The 14692-nt window shown below is 43.4% G+C and overlaps 1 protein-coding gene across 3 annotated transcripts in view; it reads left to right on the top strand.

The window, feature by feature from the left end:
- Nucleotides 1-1369: 1369 nt before the first annotated feature.
- Nucleotides 1370-14692, top strand: part of LOC115105830 (coronin-1C-A-like) — a 30719-nt gene continuing 17396 nt past the window's right edge. The window contains exons 1-2 of one of the 3 annotated variants that reach the window (XM_065007458.1): nt 1370-4555; nt 9860-10059. In XM_065007458.1, coding sequence (XP_064863530.1) covers nt 1438-4555; nt 9860-10059 — 3318 coding nt within the window. In that variant the 5' untranslated portion in view covers nt 1370-1437. Of the gene's footprint in view, nt 4556-6038; nt 6270-9859; nt 10060-14692 lie in introns of those variants that run through there. The other 2 variants (XM_029628244.2, XM_029628246.2) reach the window with 2 other exon arrangements.

The following is a 14692-nucleotide window of genomic DNA, read 5'->3' as shown; positions in this document are numbered from 1 at the left end:
ACAAGGCAGTTAACCCACTGTTCCTAGGCCGAGATTGAAAATAAGAATTTGTTCTTAACTGACTTGCCTAGTTAAATGGTAAAAAAATAATTAAAGAACGGGCAAATCTGGTGTAGTCCATGAGGAGGAGATGCACTGCAGTACTTAATGCAGCTGGTGGACACACCAGATACTGACTGTTACTTTTGATTTTGTCCCCCCCTTTGTTTAGGGACACATTATTCAATTTCTGTTAGTCACATGTCTGTGGATCTTGTTCAGTTTATGTCTCAGTTGTTGAATCTTATGTTCATACAAATATATACACATGTTAAGTTTGCTGAAAATAAATGCAGTTGACAGTGAGAGGACGTTTCTTTTTTTCCTGAGTTTATGTTTAGTCACTGTCCATGTTGTAGTCTACCAAATCAAAACCCTATGAACATAAAACATGTATTGCTACATATGCTGTTAAGGGAAGGGTGTCACATTTCTGTGTCATAGCGCCAGGCCGCCAGTTACTGTGAAGACACACAGTGGGCATTCATATTTAATAGGCCTATGCACATTCCAGGTTTTGCCATGGTATAAATGACAAGTGTTTACTTCAGATAATAAACCGACCTTAGTGTGATGGTCAGTTGAGGACATAATCATTTCTATTTTTGTTTGTAACCTAGAACTACTAAGAAACAGCATGCCATTTTAATGCCTGTTGAGCTTTGTTCCTCTCAAATAATCTCGCCTCGGCCATCCATCACGTCAGTCATAAGACTCTGTCCTGATCAGTTACCAGACTGACAATCCTGTTCCAAAGTCAAAACCCTTATGACTCTGATCTGTTTTCAAGTTGACCTTTCCCTAGTCCTCATTGTCATAACAATCATAAACAATTGATTGGTTAAATTCTGTCGAATGCCTTACTGTAATATTCTAAGAGTGTGCTTAGATCAGGCTCTTTACTGAAGATATGATATCTCAGTATCCCTTACTGATGAATTTTCAATGGGAAATGGACATCAGTTGTGTTCTGTTCATGTTCCAAACAGCCCTCAGTGTGTGACCTTGGCATCAGGCTGGTGACTGATCTATTATCCCAGTTGTCCTGTTTCCTTTTTGGCCCTGGCATGTGACTCACCGGCAGCAGTGAGAGACACTTTAATTATAGCGCCACAACATTCCAGCAGGACAGAATGAGGAGGGATAGAAATAGTTAACTGGAGAGGGGGGGGTAATATATTTTATTCCTATCATCTATTTATATACAGAAATATGGAAAGTGAGCGAGAGGTACGGGGTGAGTGAGTCAGACAGGGAGAGGCTTGGCACAAGGCCTTATGTCAAATTAAGAGATACGCAAGCAGCATGCTACTGTTCACTCTGAGTCATTCCTTGACCACTGCTGTGTCTTGACGTGTATCTCTCTTCTCCTATAGAGAAAAAAAAGAACAACAACGAATGGGTCAGAAACTGAACAAAGGGTTGGAAAAGGAAGGAGTCTCAACAAATGCCTACAATGGAGGAGAGCAGTCGAAGCAGGGGGGAGAAGAGGGCCTTAAGGCACAGTTGGAGCCCAGTGAACAGGGCAGCGGTTGTCGTAGCGCTGGGACTGGGAGCTATGGGATAGCAGAGCAACTGATTGTCAGCAGCAGCCTGGCCACTGAGCAGGGAGACGATGAGCTCACTGCGACCCCTGCCCTGACAGACACCCTCATTAAGGAGCCAATGAGCCCCGCTCTAGGCGAAGAACAGAGCCCTTTGACCATGGGGGGAGGGAACGAGGGAGGGGACAGAGAAGACAGGGCTGTCACACATAATACAGATATGCCAGAATGTATCCTGAGCTCTGAGAGGAGCACACGGTGCTCAGAGCCCAAGAAGAAAGCTGCGGATAGTAAGAAAAGGGTGAATACTGGGACAGGAGCTACAATGGAAGGACAAGTAATGAGTAAATGCCCTGCTGGTGGTGGGCACAGAGACTCAGATACAGAGGATATGACAGATAGGGCTAACACAGAGGACTTGATCTCAGAACCTACCAAGGAGGTCTTCGTACTTCTGGCGAAGGATGAATCGGGGTTATCGTGTGATGTGAGCAGCGCGATCGCTGATAGCAGGGACAAAGAGAAGGAAAAGAAACAGCCTTCTGTAAAAATAATAGTGGAGGAGGATACGACTTCTGCCGCTAGTGTGGATAAACCTCAAGACCTTCCAATGTTGCCTACTGACCCACAGAGGAACGTTTATTCTGCTGTGGATGATCTGAGGCTCAGTGAAGACAGACTTCATAGCGGAAAGAAACAGCAGGAATCACAGACAGGCTCATCTTTGGGCACCGAAACAAGCAAAACACAAGTAACATGGGATGAGGAAACAAGCAGCACTGTAAACACTTATTGTGTTCTTTCCGGTAAAGGTAGCAGTGGTTGCCAGGCACAAACCTCACGTTCACAAACAGACTGTTCGGAAAGAGCAGATCCACATTTGGCTGAACCGGCAGGCATCGGGTGTCCCCCAAAGAAGGCTGAACGAACTGAGGGCGTCAAAGCTATTTCGGAGAATGAGTCTGGAATTACTGCAGTTTGTGATCTCAAAACGGGCATTCAAGGCAACGAACCAGACCTCTTGAGTATTGAATCAACTCGTGCCAATTCCAAGTCAACTGATATAAATAATACATTATATGATGATATAGACTGCACTCATGAGGATTTGGTCCAATTGAATATAGAGGAAGAGCTTGATGAGAAAACAGAAGCATTAATTGCGCTCAACACAAAAATGAAGCCGGACAAACGCTGGGAAAAGACAAATCCAGTTAAGAGTGGTTCACAAACTGAGAAAGAGCAGGCCACAGCCCCAGATGAGCATCCACAGGTGAAAGACACACAGAAAAGGGAAGTAAAAAGAGACTGTGTCACAGACAACAGGATTGGGCCATGTGAGTCAAACCAGTGTGAACCTGAACTACACATGTCATCTTCAACAGGTGTCCCAGGAAATCTAAAACAACCACATCCTCCTAAGCCTCCACCAAGGCCAAACGCCAAAGGTACAGACAAAAGACAAAAAATAAAATCTATTCATTCACAGTTTGATAATGTAGAGAGCAATGATGGAAGTGTCTCCTTACAACAGCAGACTACAACTTATACTGGAAAAGCAAAACCAGTATCCTCTTCCCCTGACACATGCACCTCCATCACCAACCATCAACATTTAGCTGATGACTCATTAGAACAATGCAATGTGATTCCCTCCCCTCCTCTCTCTGTGCCAAAGCTAGAGGATAGTGATGGGCAGAGACAGGTTGTTCCCATGCAGAGGGAGAGAGAACCTGTCTGTTACACTCATGTCACCACCCCATCACCCATCACTCACCTTCTGCCTGAGAGGGAGATGGCGAGCGCAGTGCCAACACAACATAACAACAGTATGGATTTCACCCACACAGAGGACAGAACAACACGTGCCTCTATAGATCCATCTGTTCCAGTAGAGAGGCCTAAACCGAAGGGGCCTCCTCCACCTGTCCCAAAAAAGCCCCAAAATCCCTTTAAGATTCCAGCTACAAAAACAAGCTCTATGGATGAACAGAAAAGAGGTGATGATTATCATCACAAAGAGGAAAAGAAGAAGAGGAGACAACCACATCAAGTCAGCAAAGGAAGTACTTGCGACACAGCTTCTCGGGATATGTGTGTGTTATGGGATGACACAGGTTCTTCTTACACTGTACCATCCAACATGTACACACCAGATAATTTTGATTCATTGGATGATTTTTCACAACAACAAAGGGCACCAACTAGAGAGGAAAAGTATAGAAATATCATAGATTTTGATGCTTGGGCAAGAATGGTGAAACTTGCTGCGGAAGAGGAGAAACCAAAACAACTTGACATGTTGGACGGACGACCTTTTTTGGAAAAGCAGGCTAAACTCAAAGGCCCACCACCTCCTGTACCCAAAAAGCCCCAAAAGCCATTTGTTCCATTAGAAACAGTTCCAATCTCAGAGGACATAGCTTGGCCTTCAGATGACGAGGAGATACGAGAACTAGAGCTGGCCTTGTGTGAGAGAATGGAAGAGGAAGATGATGACCCTGAACCCCAACCTGACACGGTCAGCACAGATGTCCGTTGGAAGAACCTTGGTGACCACAGAATCCATAGTGGTCTTGGTGAGCCTACTGATCGTGAGTCTGTGGCTGAGCTTGAAACTGAAACATACAGGCCTGTGGCTGAGCTCATAAAGGAGACCAACCAGATGCACCAGAGAATCAGGCATGCAGACCAGACAGAACCCCTCATGGCCAAGTCCATGATCAGGCATGCAGACCAGACAGAACCCCTCATGGCCAAGTCCATGATCAGGCCTGCAGACCAGACAGAACGCTTCATGGCCAAGTCCATGATCAGGCACGCAGAGCGGACAGAACCTCTCATGGCCAAGTCCATTGACGGGGCTGTGGACCTGGGCCAGAGCCTGAAAGTATCACAGATGAAGAAGGCCTTCGATTTCACTAAGAAGCCTGCTGAAAAACCACCAGAGACAAAGCCTGAACCCAAAAAAGGTAATAAAGTGCTTTGGATCAAATTCTCTCTCTGGCTGTCTCTTTATTTATATGTCTCCCTCCCTTCTGTTTCTTTCTTTCTCTCTTTATTTCTTTATTTTCTCCCTCCCTCACTTCCTTCCTCCCTTACTTTCTCCCTCCCTCCCTTTCTTCCTCCCTCCCTCCCTTTCTTCCTCCCTCCCTTACTTCCTCCCTCCCTTTCTTCCTCCCTCCCTTTCTTCCTCCCTCCCTTACTTCCTCCCTCCCTCCCTTACTTCCTCCCTCCCTCACTTCCTTCCTCCTTTACTTCCTCCCTCCCTCTATCTGTGTGTGTGTGTGTGTGTGTGTCTTTCTCTCTCACACACACAAACGCACACACAGCCATGTGAGGATCTTGAGTTGTAAAAAGCTATTGCAGTCTGGTTTTGAGCATTGCTTGCAAGTCAGTGAGTCATACTTGTCCTTTGTAACTATGGAGCGTACTGTACGCATGAAAATGTGTTAGTCAGGCCTTTGGGTTCAGTCGTACTGTAGATCGAACAGTCCTGTGTCCCGTGTGGATCAGTTCATAGAGCATGATGCTTGCAACACTAGGGTTGTGGTTTCGTTTCCCATTTGGGACCAGAATTTAAAAAAGTACACAGAGAGTATGTACTCACTACTATAAGTCACTCCGTATAAGAGCATCTGCTAAATTACTAAAATGTAAATGTAATAGAGTACCACAGTATGAGTCATAAAACCCATAAAACCTAGAGGTCAAACAGGGAAATGGTTCCAATAGTTTTTCCACCATTCATTTTTCCCATAGGGGATTTTAGAAACACTTAAAATAGGTATGTGTTTTGTGTAGGCTTACCTTGGTGTGACATCTGATAACTGAGTATTGTTTTTCTTGAAAATAATGGCACATTATTGTACTCTTTTCTCTAGGACAAGATTACTTTTATCAATATAGTCGCCTGTATTTACACCCCCCCCTCAATTTTTTTTTTAAATGCTACAATTCTGATATCAGCTAGAGGTGAGGTGCAGGCGCTTGCAGGGATTTAACGTTTTGCATGATGTCTACTTTGATGCTAATTAGCATTTTAAAATCTTAAGAGTAAATAGAGACGAATATATTGATAAAAGTCACCTTGTCCGAGAGAGATTTACATGGTTATCAAAACATCACGCCAGGGTAAGCCTACACGAAACACAGCCCTTATTGTAAGTGTTTCTAAAATCCCCTTTGGGTATTATGACACCTCCACTGTGGGATTCTATTGAACAAATGTACATTGAACAGGCGCAAACATCTGAGAAATGTGGTAAACTGGGGAGATTTTTATTGTATTTTTATAATGTGGAGCTGCCTGCCTTGCCATTCTCAGAATCACCACTTACAGGCGCACTAAACATTATTATTATAAGCCTACTTATGACAGTGTTGGTGATGCTTTCATAGACTCACTTAATAATTTTCAATGGAGAAAAATAAATAATAAAACGGTATCTTTATCATATAAATAAGACAATTGTTATCCTAAAATTCCTCGTATGTAAGAGGCGGGGATGGAACAGGGCGTTGCTTCCGGTTCATAGAATTACAGTCTGGAGGGAAAGAAGAATACTCGAACGGCTAAACGAGTGTAACAAGGGAAAATCGTAACGGACGAGGGCTAAACTACCATATTCATGTGTTCATATTGATTACCTCGCTTTCACGGAAAATTTCGCATAGATTTAGGAGGTAAGGAAAATAGACCGCTCTGTATTTGCTGTAAACATCTTGCTGCTAGCTAACCAACCCGGCTGTGCACCGTTAATGAATGGTAACAGCCTGAGCCATGGATAAAATATGCACTTTTGTTATAATAGCTCACTGGCGGTGTCTATCATGCTCCAAATTCTAGCCGATAGTAGTAAATAGTCAATTCATGAGTGTCTTTATCGATACATTCCTTAGACATCGCTTTAGCAAGTCTTGTTAACCTATCATTTATCCTCCTGGGTGATGATCTGCCTTTGAAAATTATTACTAATGAATTGCACATAGGGAAGTAGCTAGCATTTTTGCTAGCCACACAATGTATGGCTATTGTCCACCTTTTAGCGTATGGAATCAAGAGTAGCCTGCCTAGATATGCTCTATGGTCAAATCTGTTGGTTTATTATTACACTGTACTTCAATTTCTGCTTTGACCAATCACCTGTATTAATCAGAAGCATACAGATTACAGTAACCTACAGGACCCAGTCATCTAGTTAATTCAATAATAGCTAGCTAACGTTACACGTTGCTTAGATCGCTAGCTACATTCTCTGGCAGCTGCTGTTAACAACGCGGGTGTATTTAAATACACTAGCGTTGATTTCAATTGTATTGGGTTGCACAAAAACAGTCCGCGTGAAGCCAGAAGTTGAATACAATTCAATTTCAACTTACTGTGCCAGTGGGCAGGAGGGTTGGTCATTATGATGGGGAATTTGATACAAAATATTTAAAGGAACATATTATTAAACAGACTTTCCAAAGCTGGTCTGTTGTAGACCCACCTCTTCTCCTGATTACCTCATGTCAAAATAAAAGTTCTGCACATGCGCCCTAATATGTGGACAAAAAAGGAATAACTTGTTTTGCCATGAGGTAAGTAGATAGGAAGTGGGTCTACTGCACCTCTTTTCTTGCCAGGAAAGAGTAAGCATATTACCATTGACTGACCACAATTGTCATCATTTTGAACACGAATGCATACAATGTATTACATAATATTGTCATATGGTCTACCTCACAATACCTAGGGCTTACTATAGCAAATGTTTTGCATTGCTCGTATAAATTGATCATGATCAGTTTCTATGGGTTTGGTTGCACTTAGACATGTATCTATCATCTATCTACATCCTATCAGGGGTGAGAAAATACATGGTCCACCTCTGTTTAGCAGCAGAATAGATTTGACACTAGAACTGGCTGACAGTTTTACAATATGTCACAGTTAAGTCTGTCAGCCAGTTCTAATAATGGACCATCGTGTTCTGTTTTTCAAACCCTGCATGTCCTTCTCTGGCTGCATGATGCAGTTGTAGTGATGCAGGCTGTGGTCAAATAGCCACAGTATCATAGGAATAGTTTATGTCCTATACCCAAGGCTTTGACCCAGGAGGATATTTGATCCAGGAGAGATGGGTCTTGTTGCGGTTCCTGCTCCGAGAGGGATTGATGTGTGACTAGAAGGGTCTTCAGGACAAATGGATGCTTGCCTATGTTTTGGCTAATATGATTTATATGAAATATAAATAAATAGTGTTATTTGCTAGGCAGATGTTTCAGTCACTGGCCCCATTTCTTCAGAAGGATGCAAACCCATGACCTGAGTATACTTCATAAGTTGGGAGATGGGCTTGGTTGAGCTCAGTCAGAAGAATGTAAGTCCGTAGCTCTAGAGCGAGGACAGCCCATTGATACATGTACCAGCTCCCTAATAAAAACGACTGATTGAACACTTTTATGACTAAAAGACTATCTCTTCCCTCAACATGTAGTAGTCTCTGATTTATCTCTACACCACAGGGTCAGCTTCTGTGTTATTCAGACCAGTTCTTTCTGTCTGTACTACCATTCAAAATGAGAGTGCGGAGAACCCAACAACAAACTCCGATTCTACCCAGTGCTTACATCGGGTCAATTGGTGGGCTATTCACTACATTCTGGTTATCCTTACAAGATTGCGAGGCCATCAGTGAACATTCTGAATAGATGTTGAAGGTAGCAGCATGTGGGTTAATACTAGTGCTGGAAATTGCCTGGGATCTCACGCTATGATGTGCCGATACGATATGTATTATGATTCTCACAGTTATATATGTATTGCAATTTGATGTTCCAAACATATTGCTCACTATATTTCTGCTGCAGAGAGACTAGAGAGAGCATGAGAAAGAGGTTTGATATGTAATTGAAATAAAAGTGCTGAAAACATGTTGCCCCCCCCCCCCCCCCCAATCACTAGTTAATAATACTAGTAGAATGACTCTGATGGCGGACATTTGTGCTGTCCTATTCCTTATAGTCTCGTCTATTATCACAGTCTGCCATGCGCATGGGCTAAAGGAAGGATAGAACTTCTGCATCCACTTCCTGTTAAGGAAACAACACTATGTCTGCAGGAAACCATCACTCATCAAAAAACAACATTCCATATGAAGTATGGTGGGAGGATCAACAATTATTCAATCCAAATGCCAACAATAATTCATGTTTTTACATGGGTGGCACACTGGCAAAATGCCTACTGCTCACTCAAGAGGATCCACCAGGTCAAAGTTTTTGATTTTACGGTGCTGTATTGTGGCTATGCACTGCTTTCTGTTCGGGGCTATGGGAGACCGATACAAAGAAGCCTTTGATGCTGAACTGTAATTGATTAAGTTCTTCCTGCAGTAGGGTCAGCTCCTCTGATTGGAGCCTGCTCCCTGTGAAGCGTGATGGGAATCTATCATCTGTTTTGTTTGGAAACCAACCAATACGCTAGCTAAATTGAGCTCACTTGTCAAACCTTTTGGCCAGCTTACACCAACATTTAGCCTGCCAAAGTGAACATTTGGGAAATGTGAATAAAGGCTGGCTAAGTAGGCTAATAAGAAAGTTTGTCAAAATAACTATTAGGCTAATGCAGCAGGTAGCCTAGTGGTTAGAGCGTTGGACTAGTAACCGAAAGGTTGTATGATCGAATATCCGAGCTGGTAAAAACCTGTTCTGCCCCTGAACAAGGCAGTTAACCCACTGTTCCTAGGCTGTCATTTGTTCTTAACTGACTTGCCTAGTTAAATAATGGTTAAAACACACAAACTCAGCCAGCACCTTGTTTGATCAGATGCACAGAAAAGTAGACATCTACAAAGTCTGCCTCTTCTGACAGCTCTGCCATCGAGCTTGGGACAGCTTAGCTTAGCCCTGGTCTACCATTTGAGGCAGAGATGGGTACGTTATGAGACATTAATTAGTCAATGGCAATGTCCCATTAAGCTTTTAATGTGTTCTGTCTGGAGTGGCTTCACATCAACTGAGCATCAATTTGGGTAGTGAACAATGACCACACCAGTTTGTTTTTAGTATAATGTACACTCATAAGAGGGGGTCTAAAGATACATTTGAAATTTGTAATGAACAAATACATGTGAACTAGTGCTGATGAAGTGTTTAAAGTAGCTACTGAGAGGTCTGTCATAAACTGTGTCACTGTTGCCTTTAGTACGCTGTTAACTTTATGCCCTTAGTAACCCTGTTCTAGCATCTGTCTGACATCTCTCCCTGTCTGTCTCTCCTTCTGATGGCAGATATGTTCAGGCGAGTGGTGCGAGCGAGTAAGTTCCGTCATGTCTTTGGCCAGGCGCTGAAGAACGACCAGTGCTATGATGACATCCGCGTCTCCCGGGTCACATGGGACAGCTCCTTCTGTGCCGTCAACCCAAAATTCGTCGCCATCATCATCGAGGCCAGTGGGGGCGGAGCCTTCCTTGTCCTCCCTCTGCTAAAGGTGAGTGTGTCACTATCAGCCAGCCAACTAGGCAGCATCTAGACGACCAATTCTTATTGCTTTTAGCCGCATCCTTATTCTACTCCTCCTATGTTCCTCTGGCGATGTAGAGGTGAATCCAGGCCCTGCAGTGCCTAGCTCCACTCCTATTCCCCAGGCGCTCTCTTTTGACGACTTCTGTAACCGTAATAGCCTTGGTTTCATGCATGTTAACATTAGAAGCCTCCTCCCTAAGTTTGTTCTATTCGCTGCTTTAGCACACTCTGCCAACCCGGATGTTCTAGCTGTGTCTGAATCCTGGCTTAGGAAGACCACCAAAAATTCTGAAATTTTAATTCCAAACTACAACATTTTCAGACAAGATAGAACTGCTAAAGGGGGTGGTGTTAGCCTGCAGAGTTCTGTCCTACTATCCAGGTCTGTACCCAAACAATTTGAACTTCTACTTTTAAAAATCCACCTCTCTAAAAACAAGTCTCTCACCGTTGCCGCCTGCTATAGACCACCCTCTGCCCTCAGCTGTGCTCTGGACACCATATGTGAACTGATTGCCCCCCATCTATCTTCAGAGCTCGTGCTGCTAGGCGACCTAAACTGGAACATGCTTAACACCCCAGCCATCCTACAATCTAAACTTGATGCCCTCAATCTCACACAAATTATCAATGAACCTACCAGGTACCTCCCCAAAGCCTTAAACACGGGCACCCTCATAGGCACCCTCATCCTAACCAACTTGCCCTCTAAATACCTCTGCTGTCTTCAACCAAGATCTCAGCGATCATTGCCTGCATCCGTAATGGGTCAGCGGTCAAATGACGTCCACTCATCACTGTCAAACGATCCCTGAAACACTTCAGTGAGCAGGCCTTTCTAATCGACCTGGCCGGGGTATCCTGGAAGGATATTGATCTCATCCCGTCAGTAGAGGATGCCTGGATATTTTTTTTTAAATGCCTTCCTAACCATCTTAAATAAACATGCCCCATTCAAGAAATTTAGAACCAGGAACAGATATAGCCCTTGGTTCTCCCCAGACCTGACTGCCCTTAACCAACACAAAAACATCCTATGGCGTTCTGCATTAGCATCGAACAGCCCCCGTGATATGCAGCTGTTCAGGGAAGCTAGAAACCATTATACACAGGCAGTTAGAAAAGCCACGGCTAGCTTTTTCAAGCAGAAATTTGCTTCCTGCAACACTAACTCAAAAAAGTTCTGGGACACTGTAAAGTCCACGGAGAATAAGAACACCTCCTCCCAGCTGCCCACTGCAATGAAGATAGGAAACACTGTCACCACTGATAAATCCACCATAATTGAGAATTTCAATAAGCATTTTTCTACGGCTGGCCATGCTTTCCACCTGGCTACTCCTACCCCGGTCAACAGCACTGCACCCCCAACAGCAACTCGCCCAAGCCTTCCCCATTTCTCCTTCTCCCAAATCCATTCAGCTGATGTTCTGAAAGAGCTGCAAAATCTGGACCCCTACAAATCATCTGGACCATTTCTTTCTAAAATTATCTGCCGAAATTGTTGCCACCCCTATTACTAGCCTGTTCAAACCTCTCTTTCGTGTCGTCTGAGATTCCCAAAGATTGGAAAGCAGCTGCGGTCATCCCCCTCTTCAAAGGGGGGGACACTCTTGACCCAAACTGCTACAGACTTATATCTATCTTACCATGCCTTTCTAAGGTCTTTGAAAGCCAAGTCAACAAACAGATTACCGACCATTTCGAATCTCACCATACCTTCTCTGCTATGCAATCTGGTTTCAGAGCTGGTCATGGGTGCACCTCAGCCACGCTCAAGGTCCTAAACGATATCTTAACCGCCATCGATAAGAAACATTACTGTGCAGCCGTATTCATTGATCTGGCCATGGCTTTCGACTCTGTCAATCACCACATCCTCATCGGCAGACTCGACAGCCTTGGTTTCTCAAATGATTGCCTCGCCTGGTTCACCAACTACTTCTCTGATAGAGTTCAGTGTGTCAAATCGGAGGGTCTGCTGTCCGGACCTCTGGCAGTCTCTATGGGGGTGCCACAGGGTTCAATTCTTGGACCGACTCTTCTCTGTATACATCAATGAGGTCGCTCTTGCTGCTGGTGAGTCTCTGATCCACCTCTACGCAGACGACACCATTCTGTATACTTCCGGCCCTTCTTTGGACACTGTGTTAACAACCCTCCAGGCAAGCTTCAATGCCATACAACTCTCCTTCCGTGGCCTCCAATTGCTCTAAATGCATGCTCTTCAACCGATCGCTACCTGCACCTACCTGCCTGTCCAACATCACTACTCTGGACGGCTCTGACTTAGAATACGTGGACAACTACAAATACTTAGGTGTCTGGTTAGACTGTAAACTCTCCTTCCAGACCCATATCAAACATCTCCAATCCAAAGTTAAATCTAGAATTGGCTTCCTATTTCGCAACTAAGCATCCTTCACTCATGCTGCCAAACATACCCTTGTAAAACTGACCATCCTACCAATCCTCGACTTTGGCGATGTCATTTACAAAATAGCCTCCAATACCCTACTCAACAAATTGGATGCAGTATATCACAGTGCAATCCGTTTTGTCACCAAAGCCCCATATACTACCCACCATTGGCCCTCGCTTCATACTCGTCGCCAAACCCACTGGCTCCATGTCATCTACAAGACCCTGCTAGGTAAAGTCCCCCCTTATCTCAGCTCGCTGGTCACCATAGCATCTCCCACCTGTAGCACACGCTCCAGCAGGTATATCTCTCTAGTCACCCCCAAAACCAATTATTTCTTTGGCCGCCTCTCCTTCCAGTTCTCTGCTGCCAATGACTGTAACGAACTACAAAAATCTCTGAAACTGGAAACACTTATCTCCCTCACTAGCTTTAAGCACCAACTGTCAGAGCAGCTCACAGATTACTGCACCTGTACATAGCCCACCTATAATTTAGCCCAAACAACTACCTCTTTCCCAACTGTATTTAATTTATTTATTTATTTTGCTCCTTTGCACCCCATTATTTTTATTTCTACTTTGCACATTCTTCCATTGCAAAACTACCATTCCAGTGTTTTACTTGCTATATTGTATTTACTTTGCTATATTGTATTTACTTTGCCACCATGGCCTTTTTTGCCTTTACCTCCCTTATCTCACCTCATTTTCTCACATTGTATATAGACTTGTTTATACTGTATTATTGACTGTATGTTTGTTTTACTCCATGTGTAACTCTGTGTCGTTGTATCTGTCGAACTGCTTTGCTTTATCTTGGCCAGGTCGCAATTGTAAATGAGAACTTGTTCTCAACTTGCCTACCTGGTTAAATAAAGGTGAAATAAAATAATCATGGCTTCTTCTATCTCATCAGGCTTCGAACACTTCTTCTCACTGTTGGCCTAGATCTCAGTATTAGTTACATTCATTCGCTCCATTCTGTTTCGGTGTGATTTGATTATTTGTTATTTCCTACGTTTTTGGTTACTGACAGCCTATATGCAATCATGGAAATGAGATAACAAAATTAAATTACTATGCTATTTTACTATGCTGGATATGTATAAGTGCCAATCAATTCATTATCTGTTTAGCAGAATGTGAGGGTGCACTTTAGTATCAGGGCAAATGGACTTGGCCACCTTTTGAAAGACCAACAATTTCAGGACTATAGTGCTGTAACTGAATGGGTTTTAGATAACAACATTTCTAAGTAGTTTAATTTTTGTGTCAGAAAAGTGAATATGCCGGGGATTGATCAGGCTGACTAGAGAGCGGGTGTTGTTGGGGGGTATAGGGGAGATGTGTGAACAGCCTCTCTTTCCTCTATTCAGTACCCAAGAGCTTGCAGCTGTTGTCAGCAGGTTTGACCATATATGGTTGTCCAGCATTTCAGGCTGCCCAGGGCTCTACACTGACCTTTGTGCGCCTATTTTGAAAAATGTAGGCGCACGCAAATACATTTAGGAGCACAATGAAAAATATTTGAGACATTAAAGATAGAATCCTTACTTTTTCTAGGCACGCTCGTGCTCCTAAAATATAAACACAATATGTAAAGTGTTGGTCATGAGCTGAAATAAAATATCCCAGAAATTTTACAAATGCACAAAAAGCTTATTTTATCTCAAATTATGTGCACAAAGTTGTTTACATCCCTGTTAGTCAGCATTTCTCCTTTGCCATGATAATCCATATACCTGACAGGTGTGGCATATCAAGAAGCTGATTAAACAGCATGATCGTTACACAGGTGCACCTTGTGCTGGGGGAAATAAAAGGCCACTCTAAAATGTGCAGTTTTGTCATACAATGCCACAGATGTATCCAATTTTGAGGGATCATGCAATTGGCGTGCTCACTGCATTAATGTCCACCAGAGCTGTTGCCAGATAATTTAATGTTAATTTCTCTACAATAAGCCGCCTCCAATGTCGTTTTCGAGAATTTGGTAGTATGTCCAACCGGCCTCACAACCGCAGGCTAGAGGTCGACCGATTATGATTTTTTTCAACGCCGATACCGATTATTGGAGGGACCAAAAAAAGCCTGTACCGATTAATCAGACTATTTTTAAAATGTATTTGTAATAATGACAATTACAACAATACTGAATGAACACTTATTTCAAC

The sequence above is a fragment of the Oncorhynchus nerka genome, linkage group LG22, assembly GCF_034236695.1.
Source record: "Oncorhynchus nerka isolate Pitt River linkage group LG22, Oner_Uvic_2.0, whole genome shotgun sequence".
In the NCBI taxonomy this organism is placed as follows: domain Eukaryota; kingdom Metazoa; phylum Chordata; class Actinopteri; order Salmoniformes; family Salmonidae; genus Oncorhynchus; species Oncorhynchus nerka.
This window is presented reverse-complemented; position numbering and strand designations above follow the sequence as displayed.